Source organism: Echinops telfairi, unplaced genomic scaffold (assembly GCF_000313985.2).
Source record: "Echinops telfairi isolate 266 unplaced genomic scaffold, ASM31398v2 ScPeMD7_11;HRSCAF=52, whole genome shotgun sequence".
NCBI classification, from domain to species: domain Eukaryota; kingdom Metazoa; phylum Chordata; class Mammalia; order Afrosoricida; family Tenrecidae; genus Echinops; species Echinops telfairi.
The window spans coordinates 36,233,322-36,254,702 of NW_022103908.1; the positions used below are offsets into that span (position 1 = coordinate 36,233,322).

Below are 21,381 nucleotides of genomic sequence, written 5' to 3' on the forward strand. Positions count from 1 at the left end.
GTGAGTGTGTGAGTGATGTGAATTTGTGAGTGTGTGTGTAGTGAGTGAGTGAGTGATGTGAATTTGTGTGTGTGTAGTGAGTGAGTGAGTGATGTGCATTTGTGAGTGTGTATGTAGTGTGTGAGTGAGTGATGTGAATTTGTGTGTATGTAGTGAGTGTGTGAGTGTGAGTGATGTGAATTTGTGAGTGTGTGTGTAGTGAGTAAGTGATGTGAATTTGTGAGTGATGTGAATGTGAGTGAGTGTATGAGTTACTATGAGACAGAATTGACTTGCTGTTATTGGATTGTTTGCTTGTTTTGAATCTCTGACATATTTCCTACACGGCACATAAAGAATTGCCCTGGGGGTTTCCTTGGCTGCAGTCTTTACAGGCGCGGATGGCCAGGCCTTCCTTCCGCAGTGCCGCTGGGTAGGTTCCACAGACCCGCTTTCCAGTTAGAAGCTGAGCGCACACCATTTGCACCTCCCAGAGAATCTCCTGTATTGTCTGCTGTCTCGACATTGAACACCGATTGCCTTGATCATCATTTGTTTCTTCTTGTCTTTCTTTTTTTAGAGAAAAGCACTCAGGGGTAGGCTTTCAACCGCATAGGAATGGTAAGCACACACTTTGTGACTTCCCATCCTCCATAGTGAACCAGGCCTGATCCACTCCCCTCGATGGACTAGGGCCGGTGCCACGTTGGAAGCACTAGGGCAGGGCGTCACCAGCTCCTTCTGCCTTTCCTCTGGCCACACGTCCACAACCCCAAAGCCAGTCCAGATCGCGTCGATCATGACGTCATTTTCCCATACCGGCACAATGATTTATTCCTTAACGAAACCAGAGCAGTCTTTCTTCCTTCGGGAGGGCAGGCGGACAGCAGACAGCAGCAGCGCACAAATGGACCCCAACTTTCTTAGAAGCCGCCAAAGAACACGGACCCCTCTTCCCCCTGAGCTGGGCCCTGGTTCGGGCAGGAAGGAGCAGCGAGTGAGGAAGTGCCCGCCTGGACCAGAGAGCAGAGCGGAAGGACAGTGAGGCGGCCAGGCTGGCAGGTGTCTGCGCGAACGGCCGCACGCCGCCAAGGCAGTAAAATGCCTGCAGCCAGCCAGCCACACTTTCACAATCAGTTTGGCGGTGCTTCCAACACGGGCCGAGGGAGTTCGTTTTCCCCATATAAGGCAATGACAAGGATTTAAATGGACCAAGCATTTTATATTAGCGTGGACAGTATGAGCACAGCTCCAGCTGGCAGAGGCCAGTGCGACCCGGAGTATCTGCATTATTTACTCCGGAGAAGCTGCCTGCACACCATCTGTTGTCTGCGCAGCTCTTCCCGCACTGCACCCTCCACCCGCGAGTCTGAGCCCCGCAATCACGGGCCGTGACCCAAGACCCTGAAGTCCTACTGTTCCCTTGAGTCCAGGGGGTGGAGAAAATTAATTTCAACAGAGAAATTGGTAGCACAGAACATTTCTTAATACTGCAAGGTTATCACTGCTTCTCCGGCAGCAAAAACAAGTCACCTTGCCAAATTCGATTCTCACCCTGGACGTGCTACTTCCCCTAAATAGCATGGCGGGGGCAGGGCTAATCAGCACGGACAACCGATATTCCTGTTCACAAGCCAAACCCACTGCCATAGATCGATTCCAAGTCAGAGCCACCCTAGATCAGATTTCCAAGATTCTAAATCTCTACGGGAGAGGAGAGCCTCATCTTTCTCCCCTGGACTCGTTGGTTGGATTGAACCAACAAACTTACTGTTAGTTAGTAGTACAAGGCCTACCCTACAGCACCACCAGGGCCCTAGTACACTAGGGTGTGTCCACCAGGACTTTGAGACTGAGGCATTCATGGACAACCCTCCTGCTGAGAATCTGCATTTACACCCCTTAGAGAATGTCCTGAAGAAGCTCTGGGAGTGCTATCAGCTACTTACTACCAAAAGGTCAGTGGTTCAAACTCACCAACCACTCCAAAGGAGATGAGGCTAGTTGCCCCCATAAATATGTGAGACCTCAGAAACCCTTTAGAGGGTCGCCATGCATGGGAAATGACTTGATGGTGGTAGCCTTTAAGAATCCCAAGAACGGTAGGAGTAGTCGTGTGAAAATGGAGGTTCTGATTAAGTACAACTGGGCTGGAAATGCAAGTTCTCAGCACAGAGACAAACCAGGATGAAGCCGTTTGCAGGTCTAGTATAAACTCAGGTGTCCAATTCTACCTTACTAATCCGGCTGGACCAGAGGATTTACACTGGTACAGATAAGAACTGGAAACACAGGGAATCCAGGACGGATGATCCCTTCAAGACCAGTGGTGTGAGTAGTGATACCGGGAGGGTGGAAGGAGGGTGGGGTGGAAAGGGGGAACCGATTACAAGGATCTACATATAACCTCCTCCCTGGGGCATGGACAACAGAAAAGTGGGTGAAGGGAGACATCGCACAGTGTCAGACCTGATAAAATAATAATAATTTATAAATTATCAAGGGTTCATGAGGGAGGGGGGAGGGGAGAGGGAGAGGAAAAAATGAGGAGCTGATACCAAGGGCTCAAGTAGAAAGCAACCGTTTTGAGAATGATGATGGCAAAAAATGTACAAATGTGCTTGACACAATGGGTACATGTATGGACTGTGATAAGAGTTGTATGAGTCCCCAATAAAATGATTTTTTAATTTAAAAAAATGAACTTGGTGTCTAAACTGACTCAGAAGAGTTCGGCAGGGACGATTTCTGCCTCAGCACATTGTTTGGCAGCTGCATGCCATCGAGTTCGTGCCGACTCACAGATTCCACAGGGCAAAGCAGGGCAGCCTCAGGGGGATTTGCAGCCAGAAATCTTTCTGGAGCAGATCACCAGGTCACTTCTCACCCAGAGTCCTGGTGGGTTCAAATCAGCAGCCTGCCCATGCGCAAAGAGCACTTTAACCACTGGGCCACCAGGGAAGGGAAATGTCCCAAACTCTGACAAAACACATGCGCTGGGCGCATCTGGGTCCAGTGGGGTTTATGGGGACATGGCCCTTTGGTGAAACAAATTGTCCCACTCTGGGTATCGGAGGAAAGATGATTAATGAGTAAATCATGACCCAATCAAGATCCAATAGAGACTACAATGAGTCCATACGGACTGGAAATATGAAAATAAAAGACTGGGGGCGGGGTGGGGGGTTTGCAGACGACTAGCAAACTCCATGGTAACCAAAAGGTGAGGTTTGAGTTCACTCAGAAGTGCCTTGGAAGAAAGGCTTGGCACTCTACCCCTGCAAACGGGTCTGGGCAATGCGAGGGAGCACAGTTCTCCTCGGACACACCTGAGGTCGTCGTCGGAAGGAAGAGCTGATTTGACAGCAACTCGTTTCTGAGCAAGAAACAAACGAAACAAAACCACTTCTATGGGACTAGCCTCCAAATTTATTGATCCATCTGATTCAAAGAGTACATATAAAAGATTCAGTTTCCCTTTGCTTGTGCATGGACACTGGATTAAGAAGACAAAAATTAAACATCTGTAGACCTTCACCCTTCCCCAAACCTGACCTGAGGAGTAGACAAGTGTCAGCCTTTGGGCGCCCAGCTCTCGCTGCTCTGAAGGGACCAAAGGGGTCCCTTCTCCTTCTCTACCACCCTCACAGTGGTTGGGATGCCGCTTGCAGGCACTGGTCGAGGTGATTAGAAAAACGGTGTGACACATGCTGGCTGTAGAGATTCCATATGAGTGCAGGAACCCGCTCTCGCAAAGACACATGCACTGCGGACAAGAGGAGTTGAACTGGGGCAGCCGAAGACAAAGCAAGCACCAGAAGGCCGAACAAAAACCACACACAGGAAAGGCCTCTCTTTGAGGTGTGTTGAGGGCACTTGGTGAAGGCCAGGCGGAAGTCAGTGTCCCTCACATCCCCTGGAAAGAAAAGGGGAACAAAAAATTACCACACACAGCAAAACAAAATCCAAAGCCTCTGTCCCCCCAGATGAAGTTCCTTCAGAGGACACCCTGAACGACATCAGGCTTCAGTGTCCACTTTTAATGATTTAAAGCCCCAGTGAAATGATTTCATTTTCCAGCTCTGGTGCATTGGATTCACTAAATAGTCTCCGTCAACCATGTAATGGCTTGTTGAGTGACGTCCCGTCAGCTGTGTTCTTGGAGATAGGCTGACATGGGTCACAAATAATAGCATTCATGAATATTGTCACGCACCTCCATACTTCCAGGCAGAACAGGGATAGATACAACGGGGAGCAGAGCAATTTAAATGGAAATGTACCAGGTGGCCTTGCGCTGTGCTATGCTGCAAGCAGGTGACTTCTAAAGGGTACCCTGAAGTGGGGAGCTAGACTAAATGAGTCCACCTTCCACATGAGAGAGGTCAAGTAATCCCAGCAAGCCTCCCACAATGCTAGGCCAAGCGAGTGCTGTTCTTGCTAAAAATCCAGCAATGAAAACCTCAGATTGTCCCAGAGGTCATGGCCAACACCTAACTGCCCTTGAAGATGCAGGATTTAAGAGTGCCCACAGCATCCTAACGGGCCTCTTCCTGGTGTCAGAGACAAGGTCATTCAACCCGATGGTGTAAAGACCCCAGCCCAGGGCAGCGTGAAAGCTGATAGAGAATGCTAGAAATCCAGGGTGTATTTTTCAAATAAAAATGTTTCAAGTTATAGACGGACATATATTAAACAATATGCAAAGAATGTCACTCAAATTCCAAAAAGTGTTTTGTTGTTTTGTTTTTTCCCAAAAAAGTCAACCCTGTATGTCTAGTCAAAGTACACTTCTTAGGGACCTATGAGATGAGTATGGTGTAACATTCCAAGAAAAACACATGCATCACTATCACCACCCTTGTGGGGTTTAAAACCTACTGCAGTTAGAATGAGGAAGAAGGTAGGTTGTAAGAAGGATAAAAAGCATGATGCTAAAAGGGGGAGAGGGAGTCATTGCTGAGGGGACGCCGAATTTGTTAAGGGAGAATGGAGGGGAAATTTGGAAAGCTCTCAAATTTCCTTCATGGTTTCATTCTCGTGGTTGCCATTCTCCTGCAATAGCTCTGTTTCCTGAGGGGTCAGAGCTATGAGTTCCATCTATTGCTCTCTTGTGGAGGCCAGAGTCCCTTCCATATGTGATTTTCTATTGTCTAATTATTGGGCTCACATCCAACCACTGGAGTACCTCAACTGGCAACAAATACATAGTGGGGAAGATGAAGAAAAGCAACAAAACACAGCATTTTCCATCCTCTGTCTCCTCTCCTGCTCCACCATCCAGAAAAGAGCAGATTAGCTTGGCTCTCAACCCAAGCACTCAGCCAAATGTGGACCTCCACGCCAGGGGACACATCACTATCTTAATGGCAGAGTTTTCCAACATTGGCTTTCAACATGGAATGTCTACCGCATGAACGTCTCTGGAGCCCTCAGACCTGAAGCCTCTGAGGCGTGGTGCCCTCCAACCATTCCAAATTCTACCTACTCACCTGCCAGCTGGGAGCCCTGAACAGGTAGATGGAGTGAGCAGGGAAAGGGAATTGGAATGTGCACACTCCACCACCTTCTCTTTGACTGGTCTGCTTGTACATTTTAAGAATCTTGTCCCATCCCAAAGTCAGAAACTCTTTACCCAGATTTACTTTGATTTTCCATCCCTTCATTTTACACTTCATTCTTTAAGCAATCTATTCTAAAGGACCTCTGGTGGGGCAATGGCTGGCGGTTCAAACCCACCCAGTGCCTCCACAAGCAGAGATCTGCTTCTGGAAAGATCTCAGTCTAGACAACCCTGTGGGCAGTTCAACTCTGTTACAATTTATACAATGCACCTAACCATGCAACAATCTGAAAGTAAATCTGTATTTCCTTTCTAACTAACTTGCCGGCATTCTCCACAAGTTCTGGATTCTAACCTTTTGCTATTTGTGTTTTGTAAAACATACCCTGGATGGAAGCTTAGTTCGTGGCCTCTCTTCTCACTTTTGTGTGCTATCCTGTGACAAACAGGTATTTAAAGGTGCAGTATAGACGTATCTATCTTTTTTTCCCCTTATGGCTTATACTTTGGGTTTTCCAAAACCCTTCCCTAATTCACTTTTCAAAAATGTTTCTTTTATTTTCTTCTAAAATGTATGAAGTCTTGATTTTTATTTATGAGCTTTAATCCGCTTGGACTTAACTTTTATGTATCACAGGAGTTTGAGATGAATGTGTCAGGAAGGGATCTAATTTCTCACTGGAAATCCATGGTCACCGTAGCACTTACTGCAGAGCATGCTTTCCACCAGTGATCTGCGGCACCTCCTCAGTTGCACATCAACATTCCAGATGGGGTTTGGTCTGCCTAGGCCAATACCAGACTATCTCAAATAAATGACTCTTCTTGGCCCTTTGCTTTGATCAGACTTTAGTTCAACCTACAGGTTATTTTGAGAATTCATTCCAATCTAATAACAAGATGTGGTTATTTATTTACTTACTTACTTATCTCTTCATGTCTTTCTACAGTGTTATGATTTGCTCTGAAAGACCATGCACCTCTTTGGTTAGGTCTTTTTATGAGATTTTTTTTTTTTGCTTGTTTATTTGACTCTGAATGTGTAGAAATGCAGTTAGTTTTAAAATACTACTCTTATATCTCAACACTGCTTATCCCCAATAATTCTAATCATTGGAGCATAAATCATTTTGGGTTTTCAATGTGGAGGGCTGTTCTCAGTTGGGAGGAATGAATGCCTACTCCTTCTCAATTCTCGTTGTTGCTGTCGGGTGCCACTGTTGAATCTGTTCAGACTCAGAGCAACCCCGCGTAATATAGAATGAAACACCGCCTGGTGCTGTGCACCTTCACAATTGTTACTATGCTTGTGCCCATTGCTGTAGGTCTTCTTTAGAACAAATAGTTTATTGGGATATAATTTTGATCCCTTTAATAAGTAAAGATATTTCCCTTCTACTTCACTCAAAACACTCACTGGCATCCAGTCAATTCCAACACATTGGGGTCCAGTAGGGAATACTTCAACAAGCTAAGAAAAGATTGAAGCTGTCAAGGATTCCATCTTACTCGCACTCACAAGCAATGCTCATGAAAGCAGAAGCCAAGATATCAAATGGCATTGCATTGGGCAAATCTGGTGCCCAAGACCTCTTTAAAGCGTTGAAACATAAGGGTGTTTCTTTGAGGACTAAGTTCCTTCGAAGACTAAGCCATGACCCAAGCCTGACCCAGGCCATGGTATTTTCAATGGCCTCATATGCATGTGAAAGTTGGACACGGAATAAGAAACACTGAAGAAGAATCGATGCATTTTTATGATGCTGCTGGTGAAGACTGTTCAAAGCACAATGGGCTGCCACAAGACCAAACAAGTCTGTTTGAGAAGTACAGCTAGAATGCTCCTGAGAGGCAAGCGTGGCAAGACTGTGTCTCCTATACTTTGGCCATGTTGCCAGGAGAGACCAGGTGCAGCCATTGTGGCAATCCACAATGAGGAAGACCTTTGGCTAGATGGATTGACACAGTAGCGGCAACCATGGGTGCTAACATAGCAGCAGTTGTGAGGATGGTGCAGGGCCCAGCGGTGTTTGGTTGTGCAGTGCACTGGGATAACTGACTTGATAGACAACACCTAATGACACCTAGTTGGCTAACAACTTTTATACAACTCTGACGGAAAGTTTATCAAATGCTGTCTCTGTATGCATTGAGGTGGCGATGGTATCATGTTTCTCCTATAATTTGAGTAGACTTGGTGTGGGTGTAAGCCAGGCCTGCATGTCTGATACAAACCCAACAAATGTTATACTTTCTTATTTAACTCATTATTAAACCTTTGTGATGGTTTGAATCTACGCCCACGGGCAAGACCGGGTTGTGATTTTCTTTCTCTGTCCAATCCTGGATTTTCATTCAAGGTTACCTGCTGAGTAATTTAGGGGATCCTTCCTCCTTATCCCTACTTAGAAAACTTTCTAGACATTTGAGATGATGGGAACATAGTAACAGATGAACCTAAACAGCGTCTTTGTCATTTGGCATCCTTATCAGAAATATGTGAAAAGCCACTACTTTTCCCATAGGCTTGTACGAAGGAGCTTCAAAAGCTCATGGAAAATTCTCATTATCTTTTAATTCAATTTTCCAGGTACTTTTTGAAGATCCCTCATAGAGTGGCATGTCTTAAATTAGCATTTATTTTTGTATAATAAATTTGCTGATTTCTTCATTTCAAAGATTATAATTTCGCTTCTGGAAGTTCTGTCCCTTTTCAACTCTGCTTCGTTGTTTGTTTGTTTGTTTGGGGCTTTTTTTGTGTTGTTTTTTAAATTATTTTATTGGGGGCTCGGACAACACTTATCACAATCCATACATACATCCATTGTGTCAAGCACATTTGCACATTTGTTGCCATCATCATTCTCAAAACATCTACTTTCCACTTGAGCTCCTGGCATCAGCTCCTCATTTTTTCCCCTCCCTCCCCATTCCCCACTCCCTCATGAACTCTTGATGTTACAAGTCATTATTATTTTGTCATGTCTTACACTGTCAGTAATTGTCGCACTGCCTGTTTTTATTTCATCCAATTCTAATACATATGTCCTAAGACCAAGCCCGCTGCCATGGGGTTGCATCTAATTCACAGCAAACCCAAAGGACAGAAGACAACCCTCCATCTGGTTCCCACGGCTGCAAATGGTTACAGAAGCAGAATGTCACAACGTTCTCCCTGACTGGCAGGTGTGGGCTGCAGCTGAGCACTTGAACCTCTGCACCAATAGAGCTCCTTGACTTACACATTGTTTTAAGTTTGGAATCAGATCATGTTAGTGTGATAAATTATGCTGGTAATAAACTCTTTGTTGCTTTGATGAGCCTCAATCATAGCTACTTACTTACATATGCATGCAGTAGGTTCCAATTACTATGTAATGCTTAACATATATCAGTGAACAAAGCAATCAAAGAAGCTTGCCCTTTGAGAACATGCGTTAGTGTGGGGAGAGATAAAGTAAACCATGTCCTTGTGTGTGACAAAGTAGAACTTCCCCATTGTGTTCCCTTGGCTGCAATTCTTATGGAAAGAAATCACTAGGTATTTATCCTGCTGAACCACAGGATGGGCTCAAACTATCCACCTTTTCACTAGAAGCCTAGCACTTAACCAATTCACCACCAGAGATTCAGTAAGTAAACCAACAAAAGAAAAACATAACAAAACACACTCACTGCCACCAAGTCCATTCTAATTCATAGTGATGCTACAGCTCAGAGTGGAACTGCTGCTGTGGGTTCCTGAGATGAGAAATCTTTGTGGGAGTAGAAAGCTTCATCTTTCTCCTGGGAGCACCTGTGGTTTCAAACTGCTGACCTTGCACTTAGAAGCTCAATGCACAACCCATTATACTACCAGGGATCCATCCATAAATACGCAGTCAACAGAATATACAAAGGTGAGTCAAAAAGTATTGCTATAATATCATAAAAACCTTCACTAGACAACAATATCAAAATGTGAAGCTAGTAATTCTTGACATACACCTCAAATCAACACACTTCTGAAGACAGTGCTTCTATCTCTAACTCTTCCCCCAAATAATTCAGTGCTTTGTGATTTACACTACACATCATCCAGCAGTCCTTGACGCATCCTTTAGGCCTCAAGCCATCTTCCTTTTGAATGCTTGTTGAGACTTGGGAAAACAAAACAGGGCAAGATCAAGACCGCAGGATAGATGTGGCAAGGTGCACCAATCAAATCCTCCTAGGAAGCCCTTATTATCTTCAAAGAAAGGTTTGTAGTTGTGAGAAAGCTATCTCCTCAGTGCAACTTCCCTGGTCCTTTTCTCAACAATCGCTCTCCACTTCCTTAAGTCTTCTTCACAATAAGCCCTCATGGTAGCCCACGCCCTTCAAGAAAACCTATTCATATCACTCTTATAACTTCCCCCCAAAGTCACCAAAGCCTTTGAGCTGACCCCTTGACATTGAATTTAACTGGCGGAGCAGATCCCCTGAAAAGCCACTGTTTCTATTGGACCATCTGTTTGAATGCACTCTAATGACTTTGAGACAAGTGGTATTCTTGAGATAACCTGACTTCTCTGTCTATGGACCACAGAGTCATATTGAAACATGCTCTGTTTGGAATAAACCCTTGAGTGTGTGAATGAAATGCAGCACAAATGGACTTCTTTGGAAAGTATGTTATGTCTATGAGACGTTGAAGACTGCTTTGGAAGAGAGAAGTGGGGCCTGCAAAGGAGACTGAAATTGAGAGGGAAGAACGCGGTGTCAAGCTTGAATAGAGTGTCCCAGGTAAACTCATCGAGGTAATGGGTTCTAAGAAAACACTGCAGGAGAACGAGCTGTGCAGCTATTCTGGAGAAGCTGTAGGACAGCAGCCAGGACAAGGCCTGCAGGTGCTGGCACCAAGTGCCCTGGAGCCTCAGCAAACAGCAATGAAACAAGTGTGGCTTGAGCAGCATGAACCAGAGCACAGGAGAGGTCAGAAAGATCAAGCGGGGGTCCAGATCATGTAGTGCCGGGAAGGTTACTGCAAAGGCTCTGGCTTTTGCTCCAAGTGAACTTGGGAGCCAGGGAAGGTTTTAGGCAGAGAACTGGTAAGAGCTGATGTCTGTCACTATTGTGTTGAGAATAGATTCCAAGTGGGTAACACAGAAACCGGAAAATCACTTAAAAGGCTACCGCAATCCTAATAGTGGGGGAATAGTGGTGCTGGTGGTGAGAAGGTGTTGGACTGGATGTATGTGGAAGGCAGAGTGAAGAGTTTGAGTAGTGTGTGAGAAAGATGTGCCGCGAGGGGAACCATGGGAAATACCGATAGTGCCTTAGTGAGGCGGGCCAATGATAAGGCTGAAATGGTCTATCAGACATCAAGCAGAAACAGCTGCATATGTCACTGAACAGCTGGATACAACAGAGGCAACTGGTAGGCAGTTGAATACACAAGGTTTGACTTTGGAGGAAGATGCTCAAACTGGCAATAGAAATTTCAGAATAATAAGCATATGGACAAGATTTAATGTTATGAGAATGCATAAATCCACCAAGGTTGCAAGTATACACAGCTAGAATGGGTGGTCTCAGATATATCTCTGGGGCACGCCACTGTTGAAAGGATGGGAAGATGTAGAAATTCCCCAAGGGGGAAGAAATGGAAGGGGGCCCTTCCTTTTGAAGGAAGATCATTGGAAGCCTAAGGAAAAACAGTGTTCTGGAAGTCTAGTAAAGTTTTCTATCTTCAAAGTGAAGAAAGTGGTTCACCATGACAAATGACGCTGGTAGGTCAAAAAGACAACAATTGAAAAAAAATAGCCATAGGGCCACCTATCAGGAAGCAACTAAGCCCACATGCAAGAAGCACACCCGCCTGTTAGATCATGAGGCGTCCACAGGATCAGGTATCAGGTATCAAAATATCCAAAACAAACAATTATATCGATGCAAATGAGGGCATTTGGGGTGGAGACCCAGAGTCCATCTGTAGACAATTGGATATACCCCCCAGAGAAGGGTTACTAGGTTACTAGGGTTACTAGGAAGGGATGATTCAAGCAGGGTGCAGAATGGCATTGAGAAAACACACATCATTCCTCTAGTTCATGAGTGCTTTCTCTCCTCCATTACCATGACCCAGTTCTACCTCACAAATCTGGCTAGACCGGTCTACATTGGTAAAGATAAGCGCTCTCCACACATGGAATTTGGGCCAGATAAAACCCTCAGGAACAGTAGTGGGAGTAGCAATATCATGTGGGGGAGGGGGAGGGTGGAGGGTGGGGAGGGGGAGAAAGGGAGAACTGATCACAAAGTTGGATATATAGCCCCTCCTCCTCCTGAGGGGGACGAATAACAGAAATGTGGTGAAGGCAGACAACAGAGAGTGTAAGATATAAAAGAACAATAATAATATATAATTGATCAAGGATTCATGAGGGTGGGAGTGTGAGGGAGGGAGAGGGCGAAAGAGGAGATGATACAAAGGGTTCAAGTAGAAAGAAAATGTTTTGGACATGTTGATGGCAACCTATGTACAAGTGTGCTTAACACAACTGAATGATGGATTATTATCAGATTTGTGAGCACCCCACCCCCCAATAAAAGGATTAATAAACAAAAGAAAGAAAAATAGCCCTAGAACTTTACAAGGTGGAGGCTGCGAGTAGCCCTGACAACAGATACCTGAGTAGAGTGGGCGTAGGAGAAAATGCTAGAACATAAATTAATAAGAGTGAGCATAGATGTCCCCGAGCGTCGTGTGTTAACCGAAAGGAAAGAAACAGGTGAGTAGCAAAAGAAAGAATTTAGATTCCATGATATTTCATGTCCATGGAATCTTTCTAGTTGCCGGGGATGATTAGGCAACGTAGGAGAGCAGGGGCAGGCATCGTTAGAGCACAGTCCCTAGGAGACGCAGGAGGCCCAAGGCAGGCGCCATGGAGGACTAGAAGTCCGTGGAAGCCAGAGGAAGACCTGACCTTTTCATTAGGACTTCTTCCGAGTGACAGCAGCATGGGGAAGCACCTCGGACGGGGAACTGCCTGGCCTACAAAGGACCCGCAGCTCAATCATGCTCCCAACTGCATCAGGAAGAGCGGCCATTCTCCATTTAGTCTATGATGGATCTAAGGAAAGCTACGTGTCATGTCTGAAAGCCTGGGGCAAGTGCCAGCCCTGGGCCTCCTGTCTTCTTCAGGAACCCACAGTGATTTACATGCGTCTCACCCAGCACGGCCTCCACATCCCCACATGTTCTTCCAGGTGATTTCTATATTTTAAGAGCCATGTTAACTGAGGTAGGACATGCACTGTAAGTTTCCAAGTCCTAACCAAAATCGGAGTTCTAGTCATGTTCCACAACTGGAAAATGACATAAACTTAGTTAACGACTTAAATTCACAAAGCCCCCAATTTCTGCATGAATCCCATTCACATAATTCTTGTAAAGCAATGATTTTAATTTGGAAAGTGTAATACAGGATGTATATGTCATGTTTTATTTTTTTTCTCTCCTCTACATGATCATAGAAGCATACATTACAGATCATTACGGAAGTGGTATGGGTCAAGGGTCAAGTGCTGGGCTGCTAACTCAAAGTTCAGTAGTTCAAAGTCACCAGCCACTCATCAGGAGAAAGATGAGGCTGTCTGCTCCTGTAAAGATTTACATTCTCAGAAACCTTGTGAAGGAGTTCTACTTTGTCCTATCTGGTTATTGTGAGTCAAAGTCAACTTGATGGCAGTGGGGTTTAGTTTAGATTTAGTCCGTGCATAAAGCAAATGACTAGTAAACTTGCTTATCCCACAAAGATTGGGAGTTTGAGATCACTCAAAGGTGCCTGTCCTGGAAAACCAGCCATCGAAAGCCCACAGCTCTGCAGGGACACACATCAGATGGTTCTGAGTCAGAAGTGACTCCACGGAAATTGGTTGTTTTGACTTTGGTTTGTTTGCTGTGCTAAACAAACCTAACTCTATAGACATGCAGGCTGTATTAGCTGCAAATGTGCCTGCATTCAGTTGCCTTAAACATATGTCCATTTGTGCAACCCACCCATCCGTTTTCACTACTCATTCCTTACAAGGTAACACTCCTTTCGGTTCTAAAAGACAGCCTTCTCAAAAATAATCTTTTGTCCCCAAATACTTATTAAAGAGTGATCTCTAAATTTCCAGCACTTGGTAGCTTTTGACTTTTGTTATGTTCTGTTATTGTGCCACTCGGGTTTGTTTTCTGTTATGTAGGTTTGAGCGCTAGGTTTGGGGTTGACCTGGTTGCGCCAGGATTCTCAGTGGTTTGGCAGTTAAGGCCTAGTGATCCTCCATGATAGGATTAATATAATATAACCAACTGCTATGAGCACCCAATCAGTTGCAAGAAGATAAAGGTGGGATGCAAACTCCTTACTCAGGTCGCAACCCTGATGCAATTAAAAGAACATTTCCGTGAGGGAGTGGCAGACTTCCAATATAGGTAGAAGCTGTAGAAAAAGCTTGGTGTGATTTTTTTTTTGGGGGGGGGTTGGATCCTGCATCTGACTCATCAACCTTTGGTTCTTTAGACTTGAGCCCATAACCTGCCATATTGTCTGCCAATCCCGAGAGTCATCAAAGGCCTGTCATCTGACCTGCTGACCTTGAGTTCATTTGCTGTTATAGCCACCACCCTATGGCCTTCTTGCTGATTCTGGGACACTGGAGTCAGAATACGCTTCCAGTCTCATATCCAGCCCATAGACTTCACATCTGCCTGACTTGGACTTGCCTCCTACTACAGCTGTGTGAGCCAATTGCTTGGTATAAATTTGCATAGCTGTTTTGCTGGTTTTACTTCTCTAGAGAACTCTAACACAGGAAGTTACATTTATGTGTGGGCTTTAATTAAATTGTACAACCTGCTATGGTCAGTTTTGATTTTTTTTATGCATCGCCCAATCACACATCCCTAAGTTTTGGTGCTGGTTCAACATGCTGTGCATGGGAAGGACATTAAACACCGATTACATTACAGCTGTGAGGTTTTCTTCACTGAAAACTGTAAGGGCATTTCATTTTCAAAGAGTGGCTTTTACTACAGGGTGTTTTTTTGTTTTTCTAAAGAAAGTCATCTGGTAGTGAAAAAGTACATACCTATTTCTTAGCTTTGCTATTCACAGAGAGAATATATTACTAGAGACGGATTATGATGTTATAACCATATTTCACTTAAACTCTTCCAGGAAGAAAACACATTCATTTATTTTCATTGTAGGTCCAGGCAAGGATGAACCCAGCCTTCAGGGTCAAAGCAGTCAAGCTGACCAAAGGAGCAGGGATCATTTTTTACTGTGATGGCCAGGCCAGAACTCAAGGCTCGCTCTCATTCAGAAGCTGTGTAGAATTTACAGTAATCATCCTGGCTGGTTGCCCATCTCCCAGCCCAGCAGCACACCCAGACACATCTGGTAACTGGGGAGAAGGCCTAGAAATCATGTTAAACTTCTCACTGCTTTTATTCTTGAACTTTGAAAGATGGCTTTTTTTTTTAAAGGAAAGAAAAAACTCACCCAGCTGTTTCCACGATTCATATTCCAATAGCCTCCAGACTGCTCGAGGCCACCTGGTCGACTTGCGCCTTGGAGTCGGTCCAGGAAAGCATTATTTACCCTTTAGAACAATGAGAAATGTGTGTGAGTGGAAAGCTGGCTGCAGGGCTGAGAGATGTGTAAGACCTGAATGTGCTGTGTGAACTGACTGTGGGGACTGCCTTTCCCTTCTACTCAGAAGAAGTCTGGAGGGATTCTTCTTACATTCACCACATGGCATGCTGCGACTAGCCCGCCAGTGGAGCTGCAGCCCGTCTGGATTCAGGCCAACCCCGAAAACCCACTGCTGTCAAGCCCATTCCAGCTCCCAGTGGCCCTGGACAGGGTTTCGGAAGCTCTAAGTCCTTCAGGGAGCAGCCAGCCTCATCTTTCTACCAAGGAGTAGCTGGTGGGTTAACACCCCAACGCTTACCAACAGGGCCGCCAGAACGCCATAACACAGGCCAAATCAGACACGAGTTCTCTTTTTTTCTTTATTTCTCCTCCAAGGGTACATTTTTATTTGCAGCAAAATTTCTTCTCAGTATCCTAACCCTCACCTCTCCTGCTCCTGCCCCACTTCCTGGCCTCCTCGTGGTCATCTCTTTTGAGGTAGTCTTCTTTGACGTCAAAACGACATTGCTTCATTTTTGTTTTTCCTTACAATAATGGTATTATTATTAAATATTTACCTTTGTACGATTGACTGTTTGCTAAGCAGTAACGTTCTCTGGTTTTGTCCATGTCTTTCAGTGTTTAAAAGAACTGCCCTTGTTTTTTATTAACCGTCAATTATGTGAATGCACCCCAGTTGGTTTATCCATTTTCTATGGGCAGATGCTTTGGTTGCTTCCATGTTATTGCTGTGATGGAAATGGCTGCAGTAAACATAGGTGGGCCTGCATCTGTGTTGTAGTCGCTATTTCTCAGGTGCATGCCCAGGAGAGAGCGCTGGGTCATAAGCTCCTTGCATTTGTTTACAGGAGGGGGCACAGAAGATTAGCTTCAGCGTTTGACTCACTCATCTCCTACCACTTTATACCCTTCTTCTACTTCAGCAAGAGCCCCATGCACTCAGGCACGAGCCCTCGGAGCCACAGCAGTCCAGGCAACAGCACCCTCACTGGCCATGACACCAACGAACCCCACGCTCTGAGAAAGGCACGCGCTTCAGCAAGAATGCACACATGAAGAGGAACTGCACCTCGCTCTGCGGGACCATTGTCGGTCTCACAGAAGCCAGTGCCTTGACTGAAGCGGAGAAGCGAGACAGGGAGGAAGCATAGGAAGGGGAACTGTCCGAAGAGCAGAGCTCCAAGAGCGGCCTTCCAGCAGAACCATGAGGACCCCCGGCCCTGGTGCTCTATCTTATTTGCAGTAACCAATTTCAGAAACAATGTTCAACCCAGAAGAGAAAAAGCCAGAGAGAAAGGTAAGAAAGTGGTTATCTTAAAGGTCAGGAGAGAGCTGCCTAGAAGATGATGGCTATATTCTATTTCTTGGCCTGGCTACATGGGTGTTCACTGAGGTGTGGGAGGTCAGGGGGTAAGGGGGCATACACATGCATGCTTCTGACCCAGAGCTCTATGTGGCTCAAGGATCCTATCATTTGGACGTCATGGGCTCAGTGAGACCTTCCTGGGACATCCGCTGTCTGCACTCGCTCCCTCACCATCATCCTGTGACATCGGTTTCACTGTCTGAAACCATCTTGATCCTCAACGGCCGGTGCTCTGTTTGCTTCCCTCCAGATTATCGTTTCATGGAGGCCTGGGACTGCTTTGGGTCGTTCCAGAGCTCCAGAACACAGCCTTCATGGGGGCAGCCGCCCTAACTCTGCGGGGAGTGCAGACCCCAAAACAAGTCGCTGCCAACTGCTCCCAGTCACAGGCCTTCTCAGACTGACAGCATGTCGCACACGGTGAGAGACGTGGCCTTTGAGCATCAGTTATGAGAGGAAATCAAGAGAGGTGAGGTTCCCCTGATACTTAGAAAGTGCCCATACCTGGTCTCTGGCCACTGCAAATAGAGTTCATCAAACATATGGGTAAAAAGAGATGGTTTATTTAAATTCCTATTGAGAACTCAAAGTGTAGAGAGTGTGGGCCCAGCCAACCATAAGATTGGTGGTTCGAATCCACCAGCTGTTCCACAAGAGAAAGAAGAGGCTTCCTGCTCCTATAAAGATTCACAGCTTCTGAAACCTTAGGGAGCAGTTAGATTCTCAAAGGGTGAGTCTGAGTTGGAATTGAATCAGCAGCACTTTTACAAAGTATGTGTATTATAAATCAGATATCATATATTATATATATGACACCATGGCCAAGTGGCCTAAATTTCAATAAATCAATTCAATTCATTCCAAGTTTAGCTCATGGCCTGGTCCTTTTGAGTCCTTGACTCCTTACTTTGTCTTTGTGGGAGTAGAAAGCCTCGTCTTTCTCCCACAGAGCATCTGGTAGGTTCAAACTGCCAACCTTGAAGTTAGCATCCCAGCAAATAGCCCACTCTGCCACCCAGGCTCCCTCCTTGCTTTGTCTTTTTCTCTTTGGAATTCCTATTTGTCTTCTCTCACTCAAAAAGTTATAGTAGGTCAAGTTTAGGTACACTCACAGCTTGTTATAGGATTAAGTGACAGTTTATAAGGAATGCCATAAGCTCTCTATCATAAAACTCAGGGAAATAAGATTTCTGATTTGTGGGCTTCTAAATAGGAGAGAGCATGTTGCTCCTTTGATGGCAATGGGGCTAAGGCCCTGGAGAAAACCTAATGTCAGTCTCCCAAATATAGACTGCATCACTCTGAGTAGAAAAGGACGCTTACTATCATCAGAACAATGGACCCATAAGGACAGCATTGTCCTATGATAATATGGGAAAGCTAATTACAGCCCCTAGAGGACAATACAAACACTGGCTCTTTTTAAAAAATGGAGTAAAATCATATTCATCCAAACACTTGCTCGGTTATTTCAAAACTCATGGCTGTGTTTATTATCCAGAGAAGTGTTCTCATGGATTCAATTTGGGCCTGCATTTAAGGAGAACCAATATTAAGTGAAAATGAGGTAAGAGCATTCAACAGCCCCAAATTTAGATATTTAGTAGTATGGAAAAAACCCTCCAAGGATGAAAGTCCTATAACAAAGCATCAACTTTCCATCTCTACTCCAGAGACTTGTGTCCTTCTCGGGAGCCCATATTGAAGATTCCTTTCCTAGTCCAACTCTTTCTTCAAATCCTCAAGATTTCTTCAAGATGCTTGAAGCTTGATTAAACCTCAAGAAGCCAGAGACATAACTGGCAACTACTAGCAACCAGTGTTAAAGAAATATAACAACAGGTTTTTGAATAGAATGTCTTTTAAGGAGAGAAAGAATGAACCAAATTACAGCACTGTTGGAAAGAATTGGACTACTAACCAAAAGGTTGGGGGTTCAGATCTACCAGTCACTCTGAGAGACTATGATAAGGATTTTAAAGATTTTTTTAAAAGCCTCTGAAACCCTGTATAAGGTCACCATGAGTCAAATTGACTCCATGGTAAACGGTTACACCAAATGGGGTACTGGGGACACTGTCGGATAAAACCACAGGGTCCAAGGTTCAATCCCATCAATCGTTCTTCAAGAGAAAGATGAGGCTCTGTGCTTCCATAAAAGTTCACAGTCTTGGAAACCCTATAGGGCAGCGGTTCTCAACCTGTGGGTTGCAACCCCTTTGGGGGCCGAACGATCCTTTCACAAGGGTCACCGAAGACCATCGGAAAACACATAATATTTCACAATATATAATTACATCTTGTTTGTGATTAATAACTATGCTTTAATTATGTCTAATTATGTTCATTTTGTAACAATGAAAATACATCCTACATATGAGATATTTACATCAGGATTCATAACAGTAGCAAAATTACAGTGATGAAGTACCAACGAAAATCATTTTATGGTTAGGGGTCACCACCACATGAGGAACTGTGTTAAAGAGTTGCGGCATTAGAAAAGTTGAGAACCACTGCTACAGGGCCACTATGATTTTCAATCAACTTGATGGCTGTTGTAGCTAAGTGCCATTGAATCAGCTCCAACTCGCAGTGACCCCAGGTACAACCAAAAGAAACACCACCTGGTTCTACACCATCCTCACAGTCATTGTGATGTGTGAGCACTGGGTCAATCCATCTTGTGCAAGGTGTTCCTCTTTTTTGCTGCCCCTACTTTCTACCAAGCACAATGTCATTTTCTAGAAACTGGTCTCTCCTGATAGCATGTCCATACTCTTAAGCAGTCTGGTACACCAGATTTCCCTGATGCAACATGTCTTTCGATCTCTTGATTGCTGCTTCTATGACCACTGATGTAGATCCAAGTAAGACAGAGTCCTTGACAACTTCAACCTTTTCTCCATTTATCACGATGTTACCTTTTGGTTCAGTTGTGAGAACTTGGGCCTTCCTTACATTGAGTTATAATCCACACTGAAGGCTACGATCCTTGATCTTCATCAGCAATTGCTTCAAGTCCTCCTTGCTTTCAGCCGGCAAGGTTTTGTCATCTGCATATCCAAGGTTGTTAATAAGTCTTCCTCCAGTCCTGATGCCACATTCTTCTTCATATAATCCAGCTTCTCTAATGAGTTGTGCAGCATATGGATTGAAAAAGTATGGTGAGAGGATACAACCCTGACGCACACCTTCCCTGATTTTAAACCATGTAGTATTCCCTTGCTCTGTTCTCACAACTGCTTCTTGATCCATATACAAGTTCTGAATGAGCAAAATGAAATGTTCTAGAATTCATACTCATCTTAAGACTATCCATAGTTTATTATGGTCCACACAGGTAAATGCCTTTGCATAGTCAATGAAACACAAGTAAACATCTTTCTGGTATTCTCTGCTTTGAGCCAAGATCCATCTGACATCAGCTGTGATATCCCTTATTCTGCATCCTCTTCTGAAGCCGGCCTGCACCTCTGGCAGCTCCCTGTCAATGTACTGCTGCAACTGTTGTTGGATGATCTTCAGCAAAATTTTGCTTGTGTAAGATATCAATAACATCATTCTATAGTTTGAGCATTCTGTTGGATCACTTTTCTTCGGAATGGACACAAGTATGAATCTCTTCCACTCAATTGGCCAGGTAGCTGTCTTACAAATTTCTTGGCAAAGATGAGTGAGTGCTTCCTGAGCTTCTTCAGCTTTCTGAAACATTTCAATGGACATTCTGTCAATTCCTGGAGCCTTACTTTTGGCTAGTGCATTCAGTGCTGCTTGGAATTCATCCTTCAGCATCATTGGTTCTTGCTCATGTGCTACCTCCAGAAATGGTGGACTGCCGGCTAGTTCCTTTTGGTACAAGCCTCCGAGTATCATTTCAATCTTCTCTTGATGCCTTTGGCATCAGTCAATATTTTGCCTACAGAATCTTTCAAAATATTAATTGGAGCCTTGAATTTTTTCTTGCGTTCTATAAAGTTCAGTGATGCTCTTCCCTTTGCTAATTCTAAGTGCCTGCACATTTCATTAAAATAGTTGGCTTTGTCTTCTCGAGCTGCCCCTGGACAGTTTCTATTCTGCTACTTGACTTCATCCTTTCTTCTACCTGCTTTAGCTGCTCTCTGATTGAAAGCATGTTTCAGAGTCTCTTCTGACAGCCATTTTGAACTTTTATGTATTTTCTGTCTTTTTAATGACCTTTTGCCTTCTTCATGAATGATGGTCTTGATGCCCTCCCACAGCTCATCAGGTCTTTTGTCATTGGCGTTCAAGTCCACATATCCGTTCTAGAGATGTACTCCAGATTTAGGTGGGATAGACTCAAGGGGGTATTTTGACTCCTCCTGTGGACTTGTTTTAATTTCCCTCAGCTTTATCCTGAACATACAAAAGAAATAGATCGCAGTAATGACCCAATTTTACACAGCAAAATACTTTAACTTATATATCAGAGTTCTAATATTCCTTGTCATCAGAGAAGAATATATAAATTCGCTTTTGACGTTTTCAAGCCATTTTGACAAGATCTTGAAGCTGTGTGGTCCAGTCAAAAGAACAGGAGCATACATTCTGAGTGGCATCCCTTACATGGGGAACCTTGGAACTTCCATTTAAAACTTTCATTCATAAAATGAAACCATTGCAAAATATGCACCAATGATTGGAAATGATACATACCTGGGAGAACCTATTCATTTTCCAAAGAAGAATGTGCTCCTTTCAATCACGAAAAGCCTTTATATTAAATTCTCCTAAGACACACAGTGTACTCAAATAATCTAAGTGCACTCAAAGAAAAGCCTAGA

The 21,381-nt window shown here is 44.4% G+C and overlaps 1 protein-coding gene across 2 annotated transcripts in view; it reads right to left on the minus strand.

Annotated features, from left to right (window-relative positions):
- Positions 1-3,385: 3,385 nt before the first annotated feature.
- The window catches only part of EPSTI1 (epithelial stromal interaction 1), a 159,719-nt gene continuing 141,723 nt past the window's right edge, over positions 3,386-21,381 (minus strand). For both annotated transcript variants that reach the window (XM_045287143.1, XM_045287142.1), the window contains 2 exons: positions 15,058-15,157; positions 3,386-3,895 (listed from right to left, as the gene is read on the minus strand). In XM_045287143.1, coding sequence (XP_045143078.1) covers positions 3,887-3,895; positions 15,058-15,157 — 109 coding nt within the window. In that variant the 3' untranslated portion in view covers positions 3,386-3,886. The remainder of the gene's footprint in view (positions 3,896-15,057; positions 15,158-21,381) is intronic.